At 38.9% G+C, this 26,811-nt stretch overlaps 1 protein-coding gene across 2 annotated transcripts in view; it reads right to left on the reverse strand.

Annotated features, from left to right (window-relative positions):
• Window positions 1-26,811, reverse strand: part of GPC5 (glypican 5) — a 698,961-nt gene that overhangs the window by 664,920 nt on the left and 7,230 nt on the right. For both annotated transcript variants that reach the window (XM_086771461.1, XM_086771454.1), the window contains exon 2: window positions 12,979-13,140. In XM_086771461.1, the coding sequence (XP_086627587.1) occupies window positions 12,979-13,140 (162 nt within the window). The remainder of the gene's footprint in view (window positions 1-12,978; window positions 13,141-26,811) is intronic.

Consider the following 26,811-nt stretch of genomic DNA (forward strand, 5'->3'; position numbering starts at 1 on the left):
GAGTATAGGTATGTATAGAAGACCAAGAAAGTTAGCTCCCTGGTTCATTCCCATCTACACTGATCATCTGTATGTCTAAATGCCAGTTTGCTCCTAAGATTGATGTGAGTCAATTTGTACCCACTGAAACAAAGCCCCACTTCACTCCAGGGACCTGTGACTAAAAAGAAGCAGTATAGATGAGTTTGGCTCCCTCCAGCCTATACAGTTCACCATCACTGTTCCAGCAGCCTTTGCCACTCAAGCACCACCATTTGCCCCAACAGCACCCCCCAAGGGCATGCAACACATACATTTGATGTCATCCTGTAAAAACACTACTCTGATGGGTTACCATCATTATTTCAGATATCCTCAAGCGAAAAAGAAAACCTGAGAAAATAATCGCATGGCACAGAGCATAAGGGAAGCAAATGGTATAGCTCAACGCCATGCACATGAGTGTGGTTAGTCTACTGTGGAAGCACTAGGCTAGGTACTGCTCATCCTGGATACTGCATACGCACCTCAAGGAGGCTGGGTACCTCCTCCTCATGGCCAGAGATCACCAGAGATCACCCTGCTAAGATGCATTTTCCAGTGTAGATTTACTTAATAGCTCATAATGACTGGATTCATATGCTGCGTCCTTCAGATAACTGAGTATTTACTCTGTGAAAGTGGGTACAAAGTGACAGCAAAAGAATGTCACTAACATTGCATCTGCATACTAAATAGACAGGGGTGACTCCTAAAGTTTAAGGCAATTAAAAATCTAGACATAGCTTTGTAGAGCAAAACAGCACATGTTTTTTGCCCAGTATATATACAAACTCTAAACTTTTGAGTTACGGTAATTACTTTTACTTTTTCCTATATTATTACATGAACAGAAGCAGGTTAGCTTTTTTTTGAAAACTACTTATATTTTTAATTAAACTTGACATGCTCTATTTAGAATGTTTTTCTTGCTTCATTTTGCTAGAATATCAAATAGACTTTTCTTGGTCAAGAATTTTTATTTTAATTTTTCAGGAAAATATAACACTGTTCACACACTGTATGAGATCTTACATTTTAAAATGATAAGTCAAAATACTATCACTTGTTCCGAATTCTCAACATACACAGTGAGAAGATGCCATGGTTGTCCTTCTTTCACTGTTTCAGTAGATACTTGCATGTAAATAGATCAAGTTAGGGAACTACTCCTTAGCTTTTACCAGTAACACATGTCACTGAAATTTAAAGCTAGATGATGCAAAAAGAGGAATAATAGTCTCTACAAAATAATCAGTTTTTCTTTTCTTCAGGTTACATAAACAGCAGCGTCCTCATTTGAAAAGCGGAAATGAAACTTTTTGGATTCTCTACTACAACCAGCTGATTAATTAGATACATTGATTTCTTAATACTGTCTTTGACTTCCTCCTTCCTTTCTGATACTTAGAGTCATTTTAGGTTGTAATGTCTCCAAGAAAGGACTGTTGGTTATGGTTGTACACTGCACACCGCAGAGGTGAGGAAACTGATGGTATAAAGTCCTGTAGAAAAGAAGAAGCGAAAAAGACTACATCTATTTCCCCCTTTCTCTCTTCTCCTCCTTTCTTCCTAACATTCTAATTCAACACTTCTCTCATTACTTCTCTAAGATTTGACTTTTTAGGATTTACTAATTCCTAGTTTATTATTTGGGTTTTTTTTTAATCCATCCACTAGTTGATTGTCTTAATCAGTACACAGATAAGTTAATGCTTGGATATTTTTTAAAGATCTTTAATTGACATGGATATTTTTAATTATTTATGTTACTAGTATAAGTGCTCTTGATTGTTTTTATAAGAGGAGCTGAGTTTTAAGAAGATATGCAAAAATCTTGTGCCTGGGTGAATCTTCCCAAATCAGCCTGACAGTACACTCCTGTTCCAGCTGCGTTAGGTACCATAGCAACTGCAGAGAGGGAAGCTGAGTATCAAAGAACTATTTCAGTTAGGGAAGCAAATCTGTAGTTAGAAGCAAGAACAAACCTACGATCATGATTTTTTTTTTCACCCTACCACCTTGTCTGTTCTGTATCTAATTCAAAAAGTGTGATGTTCCTGAAGAGCAGCAATTTGAATTGCAATTTTTTTTTTCCATTTCCCTCTCAGGCTCCAGTGAGTGTTCTGTAATCGTGGCACTATCTAAGGCTTTAATATAACTTAGTCTCTTGCTTTCAAAATACAAATATACACTATATACAGTTTACTTAAGTAATAACTGTACATTGTTAATGTAAGTGTAGTCATTGGAGTTACTTAACTCTATTTAAAACAGATATATTTGATCTTACCTCTTTTGACTGTTACGGGACCAAATGCTCTTACCTCACATGTAGACACTAGATGTGGACATCTACAGTCTGAAAGAGTGAACTTGAATCTTCTGCCCAAAATATAGCGTCATTTGCTTTTCCTGAGGTTATGCAGGACATCCTCCTCAGCATCAGCAGATAGGACAGAGGACAAACAGGACCACCACCTCTCTGTAGAGGCAGGCTTGGAGGACAGACAGGACACCATATGACAGCTAAAACAGCGCTAGATAGATGCCTGTTGTGCAGCTGAACCAAGCCCTCAATCTCACCCCAATAATTTACTCTTAACACCTTTGCCTCTGGGAGGGTCACACTGCACTGTACCACTAACTTTTTTTGTTCTTATGCAGTTACCTTCTCTTCTCCCTATGGTCCACTTCTAACTTTGCACTATTTTATCTTCCACATCCTAGGCTATTTTGTCTCACAGTAACACAGTACAGACAGACTAAGCAAAAATAAAGTTCTTTAAACCAAAGGGGTCATTAACCTCTTTCAAAGTAAGGACTAAATGCACCGAGTACATGAAGGGCTATATTTAAATCTTAAATTATAATAAATAGTCAAGAAAACATTATCTTTAAAAGAAAACAGCAGGTTTATGATCACCAGGTGTAAAAGAAAGGGAAAAAGGCAGCTTAACAAACCACTAAATACAAAATGGAAATATTAAACGAAGAACTAAATCCTTCCCAAGGGAGTAATCACTACAAAATTTCCTTAAATATTAGCTTCTACCTAATAACACAATAAAAGCAAATCTCTTGCATAAAAGAAATTACAGATTTTAATCCTCTGCTCTGAAGGAAATCCTTAAATTAGATGGCTTTTTCAATTTATTTTTCAAACAACAAGAATAAGTCATGAAGAATCAAGTCCCTCATGGGTCTGATCAAAATTGAATTTGCAGTTTCCCCTACTCTGCTGACAATCATTTACAATAAAATCAGAATGAGAAAAGGATCTTGTCTGTGGGGACCACTGAGCCAGGTAATAGCTTCAGTACAACACAGCCACACAGCAGAAAGCAAATTAAAATGTAAATAGAATTTTAATATGGTTGAACTAGGCCTTACTTTGTTTACAGGATTCTTGGTTGCAGCTTTTAAGTAACATATCAGGAGTGACATAACTAAATACTTATTGGTAATAATCAGGTATTTTACATCACCAGCAATTTGTTTAAAATAGCATAATGTTAAAACTGTGTTAGGCAAAAGCAAGAAAACTAGCTTACAAACTACTTAAGTTTAAAATTGCCATGACATAATAGAAGTACAATGCAAAGCGACGCTATAGCTTAAAATTCCTAGTCCCTTTCCATACACCTACAAACCTTGCAAATTATAACTACATTATATCATCTTACAAATCACAAAGACCTTGCAGGTACAACATAAAGACCAAGGAATACTTGAAATATTTAATTATTTTTAGATATCTAACAACAAATAAATATATTTATACATACACACTGAATTTTACGAAAGCACGGAACAGAGACATGCTATACTCCAGTGTAAAAATAATACATTAATTTTATTTGAAAGAAATGTTCTCAGCCATGTAATAAGGCTGATCCTGCAGAACATCTGTGCTATACTTTGCACAGGTTTATGTCATTCAAAACAGGTAACCAGCCCACCACCACAGTAGTGACAGAGGAGGGAAACATCCATTGGAATTTAGATGCATCTCTCTTTACTCTTTAAAATAAGTTAGTTAACCGGTTCCCATTCAGCACATAATTCCTTCTTTTTAAGGTCCTAGTGACCGTTCAGGATCCATTGAAAAGGACAAGAACAACATTTATGAGATACAGAAAACTGGAAGTATATCCAGCCCAGAGTTCATACATGCCTTGAAAAAAACACTCGTTCTAAAGTGATTCAGGCCTGCCAGGTGAAACTACTCCAGTGCAGACTAAATTTATAGATTATAGAAATAATTAAAAATACTCACTGGAGCAGTAGCATGCAACTTTCCTTTTTTTTGCAGATGAGTACCCTAACCACTGAAATGTAGAGCGGATTTTTCACTTTGCTTCTGTCCCAATGAATCTTAAGTAGCTATACAGACCAGAACAGCTGCAACATGAAAGTCTAAAAGTTGCACACTGCAAAATAAATAATCCAGAAAACAGTCAACTCTCCTCAGTAATCTGCTGTATTTTTAGACACTATCCAAAAATGCTACATAAATGGCTACTGTACATGTGCTGAATGGCTATGCAGCTAATCTACAGAAAATCTGTAGCGTTCTGTATTGTCAACTGCTATGCATATGCATTTTAAATGCACTTACAGAGTGAATATAAAAAGTTCTCTTCTGGAACTCCAAGATCAGCACATCTCCATCACAGCACTCCTCTAGTCTGCACAGACCTAAGTTCAAGCCCTTAATACAAACTGAGATTTGTAGATTTATTAAAACTTGACAATACTTGTATCAGTAGCTCTTTCAAGACTCACAGTACAGTTACCTACTCCTGCTGATGACCAGGTTAATATTAGTAAAGGTTTGTTTCATTACCATTGTTAAAATCACTGTGCCACCTACTTCATGACATGAGAGGGACATACCTTTCTGCTTCTCTCCAGAAAAAGAACAGAAAGAAAAAGCAGATAATCATTTCCTATTTCGTACCTAAGCAAATTGTCACATGATAAGCAAAGGTGCCAACAGTAGGTTTCACATTCTGTGTACAGAATCTACTAGTACATTTCTACCTTTCTGGCATGAGGAAGGTAATTCACTCTGAGCACTAAGTCAGCTTTCACTGACTTCAGGATAAAAGCAATCACCTCCAAGTAGCTGATAGGCTGGAAACTCAAATATTAGCTTATTGCTCAATAACCTGCTTGTGTTCCCAGGCCTTACTCACGCCCTTGAGCTACGTTACACAGGGTGCCTGTAAGGTTGCAGAGAGTAGGGAAATTCTGAGGGCTGCTACTTTGGTGTGTATAATATACACACTGAGGCACAGCTTCAGACACCTCAGTGTAGGTATCTAAATATTTGAAATCTAAGTGTCCAGGCCTTCACTGCAGTCAAGGGTGAGACTAGGCTCAGTTTAGTTGTCCAACCATAGGCTTCTAGTGATGTTTGACATGCCCGAAGGTGTCTAGCAATAACTTCAGATTTTTTTTTGTCCACAGGAGTAAAATTCTCCTTACAGGTTTTTCTTTGTCGTTCAGGCCTGTTTTTTTTCAGATTTCCTGGTTTAATTCTTGCTTTATTCCTCACCATCCACTTTTTAAAGTACAAGTGTAGTTATTTACAGGAAAAAGTCAGTATTTGGTTTGTTAAATTTTGTAATAATGTATTCTAATGTTTATTCTACTAATTGCAATTTTATGCAGTCCTACCCTCCCTCACTTTTCCTATTTGCTGTTTTGAGAAGATAGTTTTCTAATTAAAAATGTCACTTAAAATGCAATTAGATTTACCTGCTTTACATGCAAAAGCACCTATCTTTAAAAATTCCACCTAAACCCATACAACTTTTGTTCACTTTTGCTGGGAAAAAAAAATTGATTTTACCTCTCACAAAGTCTTTGGAAATGCAGTAGATTTCTTCTAAACAGTACACTCGGTTCACTGAGATGCAATCTGAAAAAAAATGGGGCTAAAAATAAGACTTTCTGTTTCATAAAAACTGCAAAATTCCTTGAACTTACAATAGTGTAATTACTAAGTACCTATTAAAGTGACAGTGTACTGACTTAGTAGCTCTCTACACAATACATTTCACGTACGAAGTTTTGAACAAATTCACGTTCTTTTAATACTGAAATAGAGTATTCTAAATTTAAACTTATCTGCAAGCACATAATGACTGAAGCAGTCTATCCCATTATATTATAGTGGAAAATTGTGTTACCTTCTTGGAAAGAAATTAATGAATTCTTTCTTGTCAGATCATAGCACCCATAGATTAAGCCTAAAACTACTTAAAACATTAAATTCCTTTATCCTTTTTTTTTGTAAATCATCTTTTAAGCCTGTCGTAGGGCTGAGAAAAGTCTGTTGAGCAGTCTAATCTATCCCCTGGCCCCAAAGCAGAATCAGTCATATCTACAGCATACAGCAGCTGTTGTCTTGTCCAGCTTGTTTCCAAGATCTCTAGACATGGAAACTCCTCAAAAGTTTAATCAAAAGCATTTGAATGTTGTCATTAGAAAATATTTCCTCATATTGAGCCTACATTTCCTTTGCTACAATATGAAACCATTGTTTTTTATCTACTAGATGACAGAGTTCAGATAACTACTGTCTTCTACATAGTTATGACATGTTTTTGAAGAAATAGTGTAATTCTTCCCTAGGATTCTCATTTTAAAGGAACTAGACTTGTCCATTTTCTTAAGTTACAGGTTTAGATTTCAGAGCATATTTTTGCTCTCTTTTTTCCAATTGGTCCATGTATTTGTCCGAGTAAACTACCCAAAACTGAACACTAGTTTCTCCAGTTTATCAGTGCAAAACAGAGAAGTTTACGTTCACAAACTTTCTCTGCTTTCTGTTTAAGAATCCTACAATGATAGTTACCTTCCTCACAACAACATGAACCTTCTAACTTCTGTCAGCTTTTGATTCATCATTACTCCCAGAACTTTTCCTACAGGATAGAACCATTCCAAGTTATGCCCCACCCTGTTATGTCTTCCACTGTTTATCCCCCAATTAAATGTAGCACCTTGCATTTGTTCCTGCTGAACAACATAGTTTTCAGACTGTCTCCAACTTGTCAAGATTATTTTGAGTTCTGTCTTTCAAAAAGACTTAACTTGCTGATGGTTTTTTTTTTTCATTTTCTTAACAGAGAGAATAAAAGTGAAAACTTTTTATATGTACTTAGAACTCTTGGAAATCTAAAAGGCTACAGAAAATGCTATCTTTGAAACAACTCTAAACATTCATTTTAAACTACCAACTTTATACTGCCTTCACCTGTTGGAGTTCAGTCTTCTTTCAAGCTCCTACATTTTGCCAGCAAATTGTTTTCCAAAATTCTTAGAATAAGCAGGTAGCAGGCATCCATGGTTCTGTGAAAATGCAAACTTTCTACAGCTTTAAATGATGCTTTAAATTTGTACTTCACAGGTTTTTTCTAATGTATGAGCACTACATGAAGTATAAAAAATTCTGAAGTAGCATACGTCTACATCGATCACTGTTACACAGACGTAAACCAAAATAGTAGTTAGCTGCATACTAACAAAAATATGATTATGAACAAACCAAATACTCAGTATTCACCGAGTATGCCAGTCTGAACAGTGTATCTACATCAGCTTAATTGTAACTCAGGTATTATTGCAAGCAGGAGAAACAAGTGACGGTAAATAAACATAGGCTGAGACAAGAATCCATGAGCACAAGCGCACATTAAAAAAGTACAATTTAAAAGACTGACGTAGTGAAAACTGTTATTACAGAAGCCCATTAAATCCCTGTGTATATATACTCCAGGAATGCCTGCAGCACAGCATACATGTATGCAAATAAGTATCTAAAAGATAAGAATGAGACATAATTCAAGTAAATCCCTCCAGAATGATAAAAGATTTGCTTGCAATACAGAAATAAAACTCAGGATTAATACTGAAATTTTAAGTATTAATCTTAATCTCCAGATTTCTGCACTTATAACAGCCCCTTAATGCTGTATTTTATGTAAATATAGACACACTGGGTCCAATTCTAAATTATACTAGCATACAGTTTATCCTGATTTTGTATTATAAAGGAATCAAAATACCACCTCAATGGATGATTTCTGAAATTAATAAGGTTTGTATAACAGCTTTGCTCCTTAGAACAATTAGTGGGTATAATCATTTTCCTGTGTTATTAAAATTCCCTGCTTTCTCAGTCCATAACGGGAACACAATCACAGCGGTGGGCACGGTCTGCAGAGCAACAAAGATTGAGGAGCGTAACTCTGGGGAATCAGAGACTTTTTTTTACACTCTCAACCCTCAGTATAACAACAGAGTGAAAATCAGGTCTCTTAGTTTGTCCACTTTTTTGATTTTTAATGGAATCATTCAGTTTAATTTAATTAATAGAAGTTGGGATTCACAGGTATTTGGATTTTAGCATATTTGTATCACACTTAAAATATAAAGGATTACGGAGCTGAGAAAGAAGAAAATGTTGGAACTTCAAAGTAGTTCTTCACATTACGAATGATCTAGAGGGCAATGTACCATTTGAAACCATAAGTGTTTTCTGATCTTCTGATCTTTCTGATCTTCAAATCATTCTTCAGAAAACTTCACAAGTGGAAAACAATTGAATCAATGCCAAGGCAGATTTAGCTTTAGAAGGATTAACAGATATTTCATTATTTCTTATGGCTTACCATGCTACCAGAGAAAGCAGGTCAGAAGATTTTAACATGTTTTCTAGTTCACACAATTTATTTTAACTACTGACTACAACTTTATCATACTTAAATGTAGTAATTGTACTGTGACCTCAAACAGTATGATATGACAGTTTGATTTCACTTAATTCTGGTCTAGGATGAAGTGGTGTAGTAATAATTTCACAGAAGAATATGAAACTGCATCAGGAAAACCTGATTTGATATACTCCAGAACTTGTATCACAAAGGCATTAGAGTTTTCCTACATAGTAGTAAAAGTATCAGGAAACACTATACTAAAGAATGCAGTTTATTACTTCTTCCTTACAGAAGCATACTTGCCAAGACCACTGTTTTCATGACAGGTTGTCACATTCACAAATGATTCCCAGTTCCATATTTTTAAACCAACTGTACAGTACTAGAGTTGCCAAATACAGTACCACAAAGAAAAGTCCATTTGCTTTTAAACTCTACAATCTAATTATTATCTTTAAATTTCCCGTTCAACCAGAAAAGCTACTGTTTTGTTCTGTGTCATACATTGCCACATTTTAAAGGGTTATGAGCTCTCTGTGTGGAAAATCAGTGAAGTGACACAACATCTGCTATTCCGTTGCACAGAGCTCCATCCCTCTCCAAATCACCAGATTCTCAGATGACTATTCAATTCCTCTCCAAGTTGTTACAAATTGTAGCGATACTTTTCCCAACACAAAACCTGACACTGCATTGTGACTATACAAGGGCTGACCCTGGTGGTGCTTCTTCCTCTTTTGTTTGGAGGTATATAGACAAGGGTTAGTGTGAACTTTGAGTAACATCTAAGAACAGTGCAAAAGGAGTATGAGTGTATATATGTATGTGTGTGTGTATGTGTGTGTGTGTGTATAGATAGACAGATCTATAGCATACAAAATAAAAGTTCAAAAAAGCATTTGTTTTTATGGTTATCACTAGCATGGACATGTTACAGCAATCCCGGTACAGCATTCACAATATTTTCTCAGTTATTATTAAGAAATTAAATACTAAAAAAGCAGAGATGTGCAAGAATGTTATCCTATTAAAATAACTGTCTTGAAACATGATTATCATACAGCTTAAGTTCTCTAGTCACCTTTCCCAAGGGAAGAATGATTTCTTGCTCTCTGTAATATATCTCCCACTTACCAGATTCATATCCTATTTAAATTCACTCTCACCTATCCTTCTGTTCCCTTACCACTTCTCAAAGGTATTAAAAAGAAACAAGATTCACAGTGAAAAAGAACATACACACTCTGAAACACCCTGAAGTGTAAGCAAAACACTCTAACAGTACTTACTAGGAAGCAGTACACAGGTGGTGCTATTTGCACCATGAAGCTTGACATGTCCTAAGAGATATGGAATTTTTGCAACATTTCAAAATTGTTGATAGAGAGTTACTGTCAACAGGCAGCACTTACCACAATATAGAACCACAGGATTTTAACAAACATTAGAAGGTGACAAAGATATGTCAATATATATCTATATTTACTCTCATATAAAGACACATGCACACATGTATAGTTAATAGATAGACAGGCAGACAGATAGCTCATTTCACGAACACAGTCATCCTGAAGTACCCAGGATCTCTAGGCTGTATTTAACACAGAGAGAAAACACATGTCTGCAGACCTCCAGAGGCAGATACAGATTACTTTCAACTGCCTACCTCTCTCTACTAAATATGTAGAAACTGAAAGAAAATATTAGCTATTCATTCTACCTGGATCTAGTCCACCTCTTTTAGGCCAAGGCATCCAACCTCAACAGACCGTGTAAAGAGGCAGGTGACAACAGTGGCAAAGTCCACGACACCTGCTCCCCTCTGTACACACCCCAACAATCTCCTTCACGCTTTCTGTGTAACTGCTGAGATGTGTGTCCAGCTGCCAAAGCAGCAGAAGAGGTCATATCGTGCTCCTAGCTGCACAGCCCAGCCTCAGCTAAACATAAAGAGAATGCCTGAAGATGTGGTGGTGAACCCTGTCATACAGCAATTCAGACTGGAAAAGACCTTCAGGAGGTCTCCAGTCTAAACACCTGCTCAAAGCGGGGTCAAAACTTAATTCAGAACAAGTATAATGTCTTACTATGTTCCTCAAGTTCAAAATCCCAAAAACATCAGCAGCATCTTCTTATGGTTTCTGAATCTGAAATCATTTAGCTTGAATTTTAGTTAGCAACAGTAGCAATTCTTCAACAGCATGTTTTTTCACAAATAACTACTTCAAGGTTAAACAAGGTTTTAAATCTAAATATCATGATCCATGGAATGTTCTCTCTCAATTTAACTTCTTTACGTAAAAGGAAATTAAAGACTACATATTTGGGAAGGACGGCTGGTGTTCCTGCACACATGTTTCAACAAAAAATGAAGAAAAGTAATTCTCAAGCAAGTCCTGAAACTACCCCTTTATAGAGAGGACATATCATCATTAGGCTACTGAAGTAGGCTCCTTTCTTTAGGTCAATGCTTCTTGAATTCCTTTCTACACTGTAAAATAGCACTACTGGGAGAGTGAAAAGTGCATGTGTCCCACATTAGCCTCTGAACTGCTGTTTAGAGCATCCTCCTGGACAGGCAGGTGATACGATTTGAATTTTTACAAGCTGAGAGGTGTCTAGAAGCCACACCCTGAATAATTGCTCAGATTGTACCCGAGAGAAGCACAACCATTTCTCCTCAAAGGCATGTATGCATCCCCGTCTTTAAGGGGGAACTCATCTGCGGGGCAGATGTACACTGCACGCACTCTGGAAATACTCCACTGACTGAGGCCCTCAGGACGTAAAAGGAACTGAAATGTAATTTCTGGGTCCTGATTTCACTTACCTTCACCTAAATGTCACTTAAATCCCATTCTTGCGAAGACTGAGAGACCTTGGGATTGCACAAGTATGTTATCTAGATACCTAAGGGTTTTTTGTATTGGGTTTTTGTGCATTGTTGTTTGGTTTTGTTTCTTCTAGGAGTGGGGGAAAGCAGGAGGTGTTAAAACACTGAGGCAGAGTATCGCCCTCACTTAAGGAAAGTATAGTTGGTTACTGAGCTCTACAGAGTCTACAGCCCTAGGTCAGCAAAGCAACACAATGTATTATTCTATTATGGTGCAAAAAGTTGATGGAAGAACAAAGGCAGAAGAGAGGGAGGGAGAGATTTCTTTGCACATTTTACCAATTATCTCCTGATCATGACATCCATTGATAGGTGTGTTAGGCAGGCTAAATGGCAATCCTCTCAGAAGGCAGAGAGCAACTGCAACTTATTTTTATCATTACACAGCCTAAATTTCAAAAAGAGAGGTCTTCAGGATCCCAGAGTCAACTTTGCTGCCCATTTAATGACCATAGGCAGTAGCTTTAATTCTGCTAACCATTTTAGCTTCACAGGTTAAAAACAAGAGTCACCAGAAGGACAACTTCCTAAGCCTTTACAAAGTTACCGTCCTGTCCTGTTCAACAAAGTGGTCATTACGGCCATTAGTACACATTAATAGACAAATGACAAGACTGCAGGGCTCTGTCCTCAACACGTATAAACTCTCTATCTCTTTCCATCATATACAATCTCATATTGCCCCTATTTCTCACATCTTCCCAGCTCCTAATCAACTTCTGTATTAATTCAGACAAAACTGAACAGTATGCAGGGTAATTGCTAAAAGGCAATCCCACCATCAGCTCAAATAACTATTAATTTATCAGATAGGTTCCTATTCTGCACTGGAACAACTCTCACTCAACCTCCTTTTTTTAAAAAAATTATTTTTAGGAACCCAGAAATTCTTTCTACAAGCTCAAAAGCTTACAAAACTAGAGCCCAAACATTAACCTCAAAAACAAACCATCCAAGTATTTCTACTAGAATAAGACAAAGAACACAGTGGGTGGAAAGACTAGAATAACAAAATCTCTCTTTTGTAGCACTCCAGGCAGTAATTTTGCATTTTAGTGTCATCCAAATTAAAGAAGTTCAAGAGGAACGCCAAGTTACTGGTTTACAATTTCAATCAAAGCTATTTCTTTCTTTTTTTCAAATATCATTTTTTAAAAGTCACAAATTCCAAAAGGAATAGCTTCTAATCACCTGCATAATTTAATACTCCTTCTTTGAAAGCATAAAAGCATAAGCTAACAATTAACAGATAACTTATATTACGTATATAAACAAATCAAATATAAAAATCAAGATGTATGAACAAGTTTGGAAACAAAAAACAGAAAGCCTTACCTTGAAAAGCAGCTGCATTACGAGAGATTAAGAATTTTAATGTAGCGCTTGATGTTTGAAGTACTTGCTGTATATCCTGCTTTGCTGCAGTCTGGTATCTTTCTTCCATCTTTTTCGTACAGCATGTTGGATTTTTAGAAGTACAAACCTGGAGATCACCCCCTAGAGAAAGAGATAATTACACTGATTACTACAGAACAGACGTGTGCAATACACAAATACATAGAAAACAGCCACTTTTTTTTTTTTTTTTTTAACACAGGTGTAGACACATAAAAGAAATATTCAAAGCTTTAAAGACATCTGGTCTGGTTAAACAACAACTAGAAGCGGGTATTAACTAAAATTCCGTGGGCAAAGTACACTTATTACAGTTAATTAATGTAATATAATATTATTTCTGCAATCTTTTTCCAGCTGTCAATATTGCTAACTAGTGTTGGTAAAATACATTGCATATGCATTGTACATCATGTAGAATACCGAACTGCTGGGCCAGCTCATGGCTGCCACTTTTCTTGCTCTGTAAATCTTAGACTGGAAGGAGCTAACTACTGCTAAATATTACAAACACACCACTCCAGCAGGAGCAGTCCTAAATTCCAGTCTAGTCTATCTTACTGTGTCTTTCTCTAATGTCCAACGTACCCATGTATCTGCAATGTTGATTCACTACTTCACTAAGAGGTCTGGAAACGTTCCTAGAAAGGAAGACCTCTTCAAATTTTGGGCATGGTGAAATTCAGGAGGGCCAATTCAGCACTGTTCAAACAACTGTCTGTTTCATATTTTTTTAATAATTGGAGCATAATCAAGCATAAAACTACATTATTCACCTTCCTTGTTATTATGTGGTATTTAAAAACTTTTTTGATTATATCTAAAAAATGCTTTCTAAAATGACGAAACAAAAATTTAATGAAAGAAGATGTGAAAATTTAAATTACATTAATACAAAAATTAACTGTCCAATCCAAATTCTGTTCTCAGATACACTGTTTCACTGACAAATATCAGAAGATTTCTAGCAAGTATATGAGAAACTTTTTTTTTTATCTGCTTTGTGGATTAAATTTTAATTCTGTGGTTATGTGTATCTGCATCACTCTTTCTTCATAATAGGTAGAAAGGGAAGATCATGATCAGAGAAAGAAAAAAAAAAAAAAAAAAAGAAACTCAAAAGTCAAAACTTAAATCCACATCACCCTTGCCTCTATACTCGCTTTCAGCTCTTACACTGCCTCTTTGTACTTAACCTTCCATTTCCCTACCAGTAAACCCACAAGATTTAAAATTCCTTTAAAATCTCTTTTTTTCCCCTACTTTCCTCTGATAAATCATTCTAAGGTAATATGAATATAGTTATGGGGAAAGAGAGGCTTTACACATTTCACACTCTAAATATTCCATTAGTTATCTTATGTAAACTAGGTGGTTTAAATAATATATTCCAGAAAACTAAGAAAGAAAAGTTAAGCCACTGAGGGCTGTATTGGAACATTGTAGAATAATAGCAAAATTACTACATTCATTATATCAAACTTATGTCCCTTTATCCATGTGTTGGCTGAAGCAATCTTAATGAAGGGATTCCTGTCCCTTTTTCCAGTGGGAATATACATTACTATTTACATATAGCAATCTCAATCCTGAAGCAGGAACCCACTGAGCTATATTTAGACAGGCAGAAAAGATCCAGAAGATTCCTTAGTAGTCAAGTTTAGTAAAGCACAAGACCAGAATGAAACAGGCAAATTATATTGACCATGGGAAAAAAAAAAGGAGTTATCTGAGTCATGGATGAATACTTGTCTCTGATACTACACAGAAGTAATTTGATTCCCATGACAAATAAACAAAATTCCATTGCTAATTGCAGATAATACAGTCTCAGATTTGCTGAACATTTCCTTCTGGTGTCAGTGGTTTCCATCTTCACAGTCCCTGGTCCCTCCATTCAAAAGCAGGAGTGGAAAGAGGATACATTTGAACCTTTAGTATTAAATACTACAGAATTTCTCTTAATTTTTAAAGGGTCTTTTCTGCTTCTTGCTTTACATCATACGATGTAAGTTTTCAGGAAAAAATAATTCATTTTGGTGAGAATTGCTGCTCAGGAATTGATAGAATTACGTATTTACGAAGACAAAAGTTTGATTCCATATACACAAGAACAGCTTACTGTCCATGTTAAAAATGTGTGCCTTGAAATAAATCCATTTCACAGACATAGGCAGCAGTAAATATTGTTATGTTAAAGGAAAAGCCATAGACACTTTAAGAAATCCTACTACCATAATGTCATAGTTTAGCCCCGCTCAGGACGAAGCTATGGAGTCTCTCTCTCACTCCCCCCACCCTCCAAGGAAATGGGGGAGAGACAATATAACAAAAACGCTCAAGGTCTGAGGTAAGGACAGGGAGAGATCATTGAAGTTACCTTTACAGGCAAAACAGACTTGACTTGGGGAAAACTATTTCTTTATTACTAAAACCAAAACAGGATAATGAGAAAGAGAACAAAGTAACCTCCCCTCACCCCTCCCTCTTCCTGGGCTTAACTTAATGTCAATTAGCACAACCTCCTTCTCCTCCCTGACCGGCACAGAGGGAAATAAGGAATGGGGGTTATGGTCATCACTTCTCGCTTTACACCGTTCCTTCCTCCTCGGGGGAAGAACTCCTCACATTCCTCCCCTGCTCCAGTGGGGGGTCCCTCCCACGGGATACAGTCCTTCATGAACTGCTCCAGCATGGGTGGTTTTTCCACGGGATGCAGTCCCTCAGGAACTGGCTGCCCCAGCGCAGGCCCTTCATGGGCCACAGCCTCCTTCAGGCATCCACCTGCCCCAGCGTGGGGTCCTCCACGGGCTGCAGGTGGATCTCTGCTCCTCCATGGGCCTCCCCGGGCTGCAGGGGGACAGCCTGCCTCACCACGGGCTGCACCACCGGCTGCAGGGGAACCTCTGCCAGGAGCAGCATTACTCCTCCGCCTCCTTCTTCACTGACCTTGCTGTCTGCAGCCATTCCACTCACAAGAAATTCTTCAGGCTCAGGCAGATGCCTCTCAGATTCTCTTCACATCTCCTCTCTTCACTTCTCTCGGCCGGGCTGGGCCGACTCAGGCCCAGATGGCTGCCCAGCAAGAGGCCAGAGGGTGAGGGCCACAAGACCCACAAGGCTCATGCCTCCCCATCTCTGCCCACACTTCTGCTTCTTCACTTCTTTTCTTTTTTCCTTTTATTTCCCCCTGCCCCTACTCCCTTCTTAAATATGTTATCACAGAGGCATTATCACTGTCACCAATCGGCTTGGCCCTGGCCAGCGGCAGGTCCACTCTAGACCCAGCCAAGTCCACCGGACAAAGGGGAAACTTCTAGCAGCTTCTCGTAGAAGCTGTCACCATAGCACCCCCACTACACAAAACCAAGACATACAGAATTCACAAATCGGAGATTGCCTTCATGGTAGCATGCAAAAGTAAGAGCCTTAATGTCTGGGTGTGAAAACGAACTTAGGCAAGTGATATCTCTCTAGATCTCTTTGAAGTGGTTTCCAGTAGCAGTTTAACACACAGTGATTAGTTCACCTACCAGCCACAGTCCAGGAAGCTGAACACCTTCACTAACACAACAGAAAGTTTAAACCCTATTCTAATGCAGGTATGAATCAGTGAACTTCTGCAAGTATTAAGAAATTTTATTTCTTAAGTGTGACACTGTTGCTACAATGTACTTTTCCTCATAGAGTTTGATGTTTTTGAAGGCTATTTATCCTCATAATTTAGTTAAAAAGATCATTTCCATGTTCTTCAGTATGTACTTTTTTACAATTTACAAACTAGGTAACTTCTCCTGGCCAGCTGCCTTCACAAATCTCCTGCCATGTGAAAACTTACATATTCCATCCTCCAACACTACAATTCAGCCAAAGAATGAAAATAAAACTGCAAAATTAAAGTGGTCCAATAAATTATCTATTTATTTGCTATTCTAGTATTTATGTTATGTATGCCCAAGAAAAGGCTTAGTGTCAGAGCCAGTCTTAAACAATGTTGCTTGCCTCCAAACATTATTGAGCATCTTAAAATAATTTTTATTATGAGTTTTAAAAATACAGTTCACCAGCGCTCTACAACTGCAGAATCCACGTAACTCTCTATGTGCAGCCTCCCTCTCCTCCATATCATACTGCATGCCCCATGCTTCCCCAAGCCAGATTTCAGTCCTTTGACCCCACTGACTCCAACCTCCAAATCCATACCAGCTCTACAATCCAAGACCCCTTCACTGCTGAGCATCCCTGCCTTCCTACAGCATTCTCACATTCCCAGTCCTAGACACCACCACCTCACCCCAAAAATACTGAAGACTCCTCTTATCCCACTTTTCCTCACAAAATAATGGCATGCCCTGCAACATTCGAAATTGCAGACATAGAAACTGCTACATCATGTAAAAGCAATTTAATGCCAAATAGCTGCTGTGGGTACAGGACTGTCTGCAGAGGGAAACGGCTGCAGCGCAGCTAAAACTCAGTAAACACTGGAGAAGAAGCAGCAGTGGCAACGGACCAAGTCATGGGACCCCAACCAACCACTTCAGATGGTTGTGCTTAAGGCTGGCCACATCTAGGATTTAAAACAAACCAAGCTGGAACTTGAACTGGAACTTGTTTTTCTGCCATCTATAGCTGTAGCTCTTATGACACTTGTTTAAAAGTGAAATCTTTTTATCAGGACAGTGGTGACTGCTTCAGCAAACTTTGGTTCTGGAAAGAGATAGGAGATTACTCAAGGGAATGGGTAAAGAGAACAGTGCATGACTCCAATCAAGAAAAGTAAGGATTAAAGCTATGTTAATACTGCCTGCTCCAGGGGTGAGTTATGCTGCATGTATATAAAACACATAACTTCAGGTGCAATAACTCTAACGCAAAATAAGTCTAAGCTGACATTGTTTAAGGAAATAAACCACTGCAAGTTTCTGTTAATCTTAAATCCTCTTGCTCGTGATTAGATACGCTTGCCGTCATATTGACCACTGACTCATTTAAATATTAGCTACAGCAGATGAGAGTTTTAAAATAACATACTGTTAAAACAGCAAGCAGCAAACTGGACTAATATACCACCCACCTACAAACAAATTAAAGGAACGATAAATAAGCCTGCAGCAATATTTACTCATCATATCCGAAAGGTATGACATGCAGTTCTCTCTCTCATTTTATTTTTTTTTATTCTCAAAAAGTTTATCACACAAAGAATATCACAGTACAAGAGAAGCTAAGGTATAGTCTGTAGTATGCCAGCAGCAATACACTTGACAAACATCAAGAGAAAAAAATGTTTATACAAATAGCAATATTCACAGTACTGCACTACAACAAGACTTTTTCCCTTTTTGGTTACTGAGTATTATCTTCTGCTTTTAACAAAAAAAAACAACTCACTACTGTTGAAAAAAGGCAAGCAGCTACCTAGTCATGTACCAGACACTGTAAAAGAAAGAAACCATGTTATCAAGCTGTTTGGACACATCTTAATGCCATACCAATTTCAGATTTACTGTATTCTTTATTCTCCTATATAAGTGTTCTTTAGGTTCTTTTCTGAAAAGGAAAGGTTTTGTTTATGTTTGCTTATTTAAAAGTAGATTATGTATTTATTTTTTAATTATTTGTGGATAGGATTTCTTTTTACTAACCGTCAAACAAATCAGGAGAGAGCTCAAAAAGAAAGAATTAGTGCTGTAATCTGATCTATTAGTGTTTGTCTATTCATCTCACACTGACAAATCAAGCAGTTTTACAGTTCTTTGCAGCATTTGTTTTTTCTTAAAACTCCAATTCTGCTGTTCCAGTAAAGTCTTTTATCTTCATAAAGAAGTTTCTAGCTAGCATGACTTAAGAAGAAAGAGTGCAGTAAGGACGGAGGTCACTTGTGATACTACAAATCTAAAACAGAGAATTTTTTTAACCCAGATGCATGAATTTTAACATACATCATTATTAACACTGTTGCTCAAACACACATTTAGTAACTAATATATCCATTAATTTAAGTACAGCTGAATTGGGACTCTACAATGGAAATATCCTATGAAGTGAATATTTTTTGTCTTATAAGATGACCTAAGGAAACAGAAGCTGAACAGTCAGGCACAAATTCATCATTTCATCAATTCACCTAATCACACTAAGATTTGGATTAAGTTATCAACTCCTATATAGCTGAAACATCTACAACTATTAGAAATTTTACTGTGATATGTGTTAAATTCATGTCTGACCTTGCCCAAAGCCCATCTTTGCCAAGAAACATGCTCAGCACCACTTTAAAAGACTGACTCAGAAGCTAACTCAGAACAACCCTCAGCTTGGCTTTCCCTCAAAGCTACATCAGTTTTATGGGGACAAAAATATTAAAGAAATTATTTAATTTCTAGATATCCAGAAGATAACCCACTGCTCCTATATTATTCTAAAAAAGGTCTCTCCACTCTTACTGCAACGTGGTCCTTCAGGTGCTGAGATTCCTCATGATAGCTTTGGCTTCCAAACCCTTTTATTCTACCAGATGCTGAAAGCAATCATTCTCAACATGCTCCTCTCGCTTCCAGTTTCACAAGGCAGCCTGAGAATCCCAATCCACTCATCTCATGTATCTCTCTTCTATATTGATATCAAAATACAAATATTTATTTTCTAGCACAATTCTCAGTAATTTTCATATTTGTTTATTTCATACTTTTAAAGTTTAATATGCCTAACTATCCTTATTTTCTTCTTAACCTCAGAAAATTTTAAGTAGGTTTATAAGAGACTAACAAATCTGTCAGAATAAGAAACACAGTAGTAGTTTGAATTAGAATTAAATGACAAAAAGGAAAATAAATTAATCTACATTATTTTTAATAAGCATTGTCTACATTAGGATTTTCTTGCCTTCTTCGCAAGCTGAAAACATGATTATGAAGAAAACAGAACTATGCAGCGCCACACTGAAGACTACATTTTGTAGTCTGCTACACTTTCCACAAGTTGCTTCTCTGCAGTGATGGTGTGTCCAATATACTCATTTTCCAGGGATTAACTTAGACAAAAAAGTTAGCATGTCAAGATGGAATACATTTTCAAGGCCACCAACAGAATTAATGAATTAATAAAGCACAGAAAGTCTTAAAAGCAGAAAAACTTTGAAGGTTCAACTGTTAATTTGTACGTGGAACATAATGAATACACTCCAGTCTGTTTTTCAGGGCTAGGTTAGCTATTTCAGTATAGCTGAAGTGAAAAGCATTAAGAATCAGAAGGATAATTTTAAAAAATAAAATCAGACACTTTTGTATTAAAGTAATCAACAAGAATTTAGATTTTCTAGCTATTTTCTAGGGCACATACACAGCGATCAATCATGGCCTTCATTGACTATGGTTTTTAATTATGCCTATGATCTTAGATACTAGTCTGAAATACCAAGTATATCTTTTTTAGAGCATCACAGAAGTGTTTCTATGGTATTCAAAGTACTACAAACAACTATTCTGACATACTTTATGGCATATGCCACTCGTTTGTTAAATGAAGAAGCAAGGTTTGTAAGTGGCTGGAGTAAGTTCGATCCAAATGGAGCACGGACAATACCTTTTCTTTTCTTTTTCTTTTTTTTTGTTTGTTTTGTTCATGACATCTGTAAACATCCTCTGTTTTTTTTTTTCCTTCTGTGTTTTTTGGTTTTGTTGTTTTTTTTTTTGTGTGTGTGTATGTGTGGGTGCGGGGAGAACCAGCTATATGAGACTGGCAGTTAGCTAAATTGTTTCAACTACCACTGAAGAGCCAGAGTAAAATTCTTGGCTTGTAGCCCCTTAGGGAAAAGGATGGCAGCAGCCACAAGACAAGGAAAGGCAACACAACAAAAACCCAGCTAATGAAGCAACACTTCAAAGTATGCGGAGTGCTCAGCTGAAGCTGGTAATTTGTAAATTGTGATGTTCCCATTGCTTTTTTTTTCCTGGTTTGAGTTGTGTGCAGAAGGGAAATGCACAGTAACCAGAGCACACCAGTAGAAAAAAAAAAGGGGGCTTCTAAATTTTAACCTTGTCTGCACCACAGAGGTGGGATCTCACAAGAATTTCATTTGTGATTTCTTCAGAAGTACAAATTCTGTTAAGTAGTGATTGGTCTGGGCTCCGCCTGGCCCTGGGCACATCTCAGCTGTGGCATGCTGCAGCACTCCCCAGACACGGAGTCCTTGCACGCGTGCTGGCCATGTTTCAGGTCTATACTGAGGTCCAGGCACTTGACATGCCCCTCCAGCACAGGGGTAGGAAGATTTACCCACCCAGGCTATGAGGGAGCTGGGGCAGACACCAGCCACGGGATGATCAGAATTACAGGGTCCTGCCATGTAATTTTCCTACAGCCTCTCTCTTTCCCCCTCTCTTCCCAGTGTAATTTCAGGACCAGTATACACTTTGGTTTAGTTGTTATTGTAGCGAAGATTAATTCACTGATATTAAAAAGGGGAAAGTGCTATAGTTGTTTAGCTTCTAGTATGGATTAAAGTCTGTGACATTAAATACACACAAAGATATTACATTTCTTCCTTAAACTCCTTCCCTGAAAATGTAAAATGTTAAACCGTATATACTCCTGATTGGCTTCAGGCTCTGTATTTCCTGATCAGAACTAATTTTTGTTCTTTTTGACCTTCATTTGAGAACACATCTATCACAGCAAGGTCATTTCAATTCTGTTCCTAGTGCAGAATAAAAAGAGAAAAAAAAAAAAAAAAAAAGAGTATGATGTTTTCCTGTTGCTATCCTCAGTTGCAACATAAACTAGTTTGCTTTACCAGCAGCATAAAAGTATTTACATTTTACAGGGCTGAATCAGATTAGTCAGTAAACTTTTAGAGGTTTTTTTCTTTTAATTAAAAGGTACAGATTTCTTGAAACTGCAATTTTTCTCAATTTTTACCTAAAAGACATCAAGTAAAGGACAATTTAGGTATTATGCGACATGTTCTAATTTATGTTAATGCTTTTTATGGTTATTTGAAACTAAATTAATTTATTCTTTTTCACATAACCTACTTATTAGTTTAAATATGAAATAAACCATTCTGAAGTGGCAAAGTAGCCACTTCAGAAAAAGAAGTTTCACCATGAGGGTGGTCAAATGCTACAACAGGTTGCCCTAGGAGATCACAGAGTCTCTGCCTTCGGAGACCGGACACAGTCCTGAGCAATCTGCTGTAGCTTCATCCTGCTTTGAGCAGTGGGCTCCCTTAAAGGATCTCCAGATGTGCCTTCCCCCCTCAGCTGTTCTGTCATCTCTGAGGACAGCAGCTGCTAATAGCAGGAAGGTGCACCAAAACCACAGAACTGCCCAAGATAGTCATTCGCCCAAAACTCATCATGTTGAAGAGGAAGATGACCATTAGCTGCACCAAACGTTAACTGGGGAATTACAAGGTTTTTGAAACAAAGCAGTGACCTTGTCAAGAAACACAAACATTTGTGACAGCGAGGAGAGATAGTGGAGAGGAAGCAGCAGCTGCCAGCAGTGTCCGCAGGGCACCCCGACCCCTGCCCAGGTCGGGCAACACAGCCCCCTGTGAGGCACCAGGAGCAGCCAGCAGTGAGCTGGTGGAATGGGGGCTGCACGCAGGGACCCCACTTCGAGGTGCAGTGACACCGCCTCACCGAGGGGTGCATGCATCAGTAGGGTCTTGGGAACAGCAGGGCTGCACACAAAGCTGGAGCAGCCATGTCTCCCAAGGGAGGGGTGTGCACCCAGGGAAGCCTGCACAGCCAGTGTGGGGGATTGCATATTACCATGAAGGAGAGAGGGGACTAGAAAGTTTTGGAATTAGTTAAAGAAAGGTGCCTAGAAATTTGCAGGTGTTTATTGACATTTTCTGTCTAGTACTGTGTTTCTCTCTTGTATTATTGATACTGATCCTGAATGTATAATTAACTGATTGTCAGGTTTCTTTAACAAACCAGTAAACCACTTTGATCCAGATTTGTCTTAGACTACTTGTACTGAGCAGTTTTTCCCTTTAAGTATCACAGAGAGAGCTTTGGCCTTTATGGCCACGGGTCCCTCTTTAAGGAAGGAGGATTGTTAGAGAAAGACGAGATCTGTTTGACAAAACAGAGCAAGAGCAACTTCACCAAGAGGCTGGCCAACTTGGCAAGGATGGCTTTGAAATAGCCATGTCGGGGGGATGTTAACAGCTTGCAAGCACAGGAAGGGAGGACTGCTGTGTTAAGCGCATGTGGCCCAGAAACGAGTGCGGGAGAGCGCTCAGGAAGGATAAAGCAGGTTGAACAGCAGCCCACCTCCAGTGAAGAATGCAAATGCACACAGGCCACATGTGAGGCTAATCAAATGTAATGGTATCTGGCTCAGTAAGTCGCCTGGTTACAGACTATTCAGTATAAAAGAAATGGCAAGTAACATGAAAAATGACCAATTAAAATAAACAAACACTAAAAAGCAGGTGATAACAGGAATGATAACAAAGACCAGAACTTGTCAGCCACTGACTGGCAGGCTACAAAGGAACTCGGAGCCTTTAAAAAAGGGTCAGCCTGAACATTGTAACTGGTGAGGAAGGGGAAACAAGACTAACCTGAGTATTGCTGGATACTTGGGGCTGTGGGAAACTTATTATGCGATATCATAAAGGCTTATGGATCTGTGCAAAACTCCTTATGGGATGTTTGGGGTTAGAGCCAAAGGTGGGAGAAAAGGTGGGATAAGAGGAGAAACAAGCATGTAAAAATAGAGGGGAAGAGGGGATAAAAGGGGTTGGTAACATGTAAGCACAGCCAGTTAGGACACTTGCTTCACTGACCGCTGCACGTGACCACCATGGTCTATCCTCTCTTCTTAATAAATTATTTTCTCTGAACCAACTTTTATGTATAATTTCACTCTCTGTCCTATTTGTGAGTGCTGCAAGATCTACACACCATGCACCATATGTGCATGCTTAGGTGTGAGAGGTCTAAATGCCTGAAACAGCAAAGACTGCAACGTGTTTATATTTCCCTAGTGAATGTAATCCTGTGTGTGTTTACACGTAATTGACTAAAAAAATTTCAAAACTGAATAGCCATTAAGTAGGAGGAAGCCTGCCTCATAACCACTCAGTGTCTGAGCCAGTGGCGGGTAAGGAGGCCCAGAGTCTGGGCATGGGTACTGGGGAGATGGAGAGCCCATGATAATACTCAAGAGATCTCCAGCTGCGGAGGAGTTTGTAAGACAAATGTGCAAGTGCACACATCTGTTCACTAACAAACATCAAGCCAGATGGAGAGGAGAGTAGGAGGAGATTGGCACAGAAGTTAAGGGGAATCAGACATGGATATTAGACTGGGGGGCCACAATGCTGACATTCAAGGGATCCATGAATGTGAGTGTGCTTGTGATTTGGAGAAGGAGGGTGTGTTTTCACTAGTGAACTTCACTAGTGAACACTCAGAAGGCATCTAGCAGGGCTTCAGCAGCCAGGGGGAATTTCCAGGAGCAGCATCTCCTGGATTTGGCAGTTCCTATAACATGCTTAACACTGGGAAACAAACAGGCAGAGCTGGAGCTCTGCACATGCCCAAAAGAACCAGACATGGTTGGAATAACTGAAACTCTGTGTGTGGAGACAAGGGTTAAGCAGGAGGGAACAGCAGCAGTCAAAGAGAATTGAATGTGGGATCTCTTGTGAAATCTTGGCCCATACAAGCTCATGGGACCACGTGAGATGTATCCAACTGTTCTGGTTTTGTTAGTGAGGGGGGGCCTAAGGTGGTAGCTTCTGTAGGAAACTGCTAGAAGTCGCTCCCCTTTGTTCAGTGGACTCAGCCAGGCCTAGGGCAGACCCGCTGCTGGCCAAGGCCGAGCCAATTGGTAGCAGAATGTCTCGTGATAACGCCTCTGCGATAACGTATTTAAGTAGGGGAAAACAGGAAAAAGTGGAGGAGAAGATGTGAAGCAGCTGAGCGGGGGGCAGAGAGGGGGAGGCGCGAGCCTCATGGGCCTTGCAGGCCTCACCCTCTGGCCTCCCGCCGGGCAGCCGACTGGGCCCAACTCGGCCCGGCCTGGCTGCAAGAAGTGGAGAGGAGATGAGAAGTGAATAAGATGTAAAAAGGATCCTGAGAGGCGTCTGCCAGCCTGTTGTGAGGAACGGCTGCAGACGCCAAGGTCAGTTCAGAAGGAGGGGGAGGAGTAATATGGCTCCTGGCCAAGATTCCTCTGCAACTCGTGGTGAAGACCATGGTGGAGCGGGTTGTCCCCCTGCAGCCCATGGAGGTCCACGGAGGGGCAGAGATCCACCTGCAGCCCGTGGAGGACCCCACGCCGGAGCAGGTGGAGGCCTGAAGGAGGCTGTGGCCCGTGGAGGGCCCGCTGGGACAGCTGTTCTAGAGGGACTGCACCCCGTGGAAGAGATGACCCACGCCGGAGCAGTTTCATGAAGGACTGTGGCCCGTGGGAGGGACCCCACGCTGGAGCAGAGGAGGAATGCGTGGAGTTCTTCCCCCGACGATGATACAGCGGCGTAAAACAACGCGTGATGAACAGACCGCGACCCCCATTCCCTTTTCCCCCCCCGTGCCGCTCGGGAGGGGAAGGTAGTAGAGATAATGTTAAGCCCGGGAAGAGGGAGGGGTGGGGGGAGGTTATCTTGTTCCCTGTCTCATTCTCCTGCTAATTTTAGAAATAAATGAATAGTTTTCCCCAAGTCGAGTCTGTTTTGCCCGTGACGGTAACTTTAAGGATTTCTCCCCGTCCTTATCTCAAACCTTGAGCTGTTTTTTTTTCTTCTATCATCTCCTCCTATTCTCTCGGAGGGTGGGGGGAGCGAGAGACAGACTGCGTAGTCTGGTCCTGATCAGGGCTGAACTACGACACCAACGGTGCTGATAGAGCTGTTTGAAGTCACTATGAGACTACTCCCTATTATTTTGAAAGGCTGTCGACCCAGTGCAAGTCCCCAATGATTAAGAAGAAGTAAATGTTGCACCTATCTTTAAAAGAGGAAGAACATAATTGAGAAAATTGCAGGACAGTCGGTCTTTGTTACTTGTATAGCAGGTCTGAAATTCAGTCTTAGACGTCTACGTCTGCAGAATTATTTTGAGGTTTGGAAAGTCTCCCTTCTAAAACATGACACAATCTTTACAATTCACAGTACTCCAGACAATACCACAGTGAATGAGTACTAAGCTCTTCAGTAAACTTATTACACAGTCTAGATACCAAGTAACTTAAGAAATAAAAATAACTCTGAAAAGGGTAAAAAAGGAAAACGAACAGCTGGATATATTGTGCATTGTGTTACATCACTACAATCTTACAGTTTTCTGATAAGTAACTTATTAGAAAGACATTTACATGCAATTTTGTGCATTACAGAAGTCTCCCCAGTACAACAGCTCAAACTTCAATACAGCTTGTATATGGGCCCAAACACCAGCAGGAGATTTGGAACTGTGCCCAATGAAGAAAATAGCTACGTTGAGTTTGGGGAAGGTTTTGTTTTGTTTTGTTTTGTGAACACCTCACTAGCATGTCTGTAAGATGACCTACCTTACCCTCCAAATCTTAGCAAATAGTAACTACACATAAACGTCCTCTCTCTGCTTGGAACCAAAGATTTAAGAGAGAAAACTTGGTGAAGTGTTTTTATCAATTTGCCTCAAACATGAATAACATTGTGTTGCATACAGCATCATTTTAGTCAATGGCACTGTATAATAAATCATAATTTCACAATCAAAAGTGTGTTGCTGAGCTGTCAAATCAAGCAAAAATTAGAACTTG

The sequence above is a fragment of the Chlamydotis macqueenii genome, chromosome 1 (assembly GCF_036417535.1).
Source record: "Chlamydotis macqueenii isolate bChlMac1 chromosome 1, bChlMac1.mat, whole genome shotgun sequence".
Classification (NCBI taxonomy): domain Eukaryota; kingdom Metazoa; phylum Chordata; class Aves; order Otidiformes; family Otididae; genus Chlamydotis; species Chlamydotis macqueenii.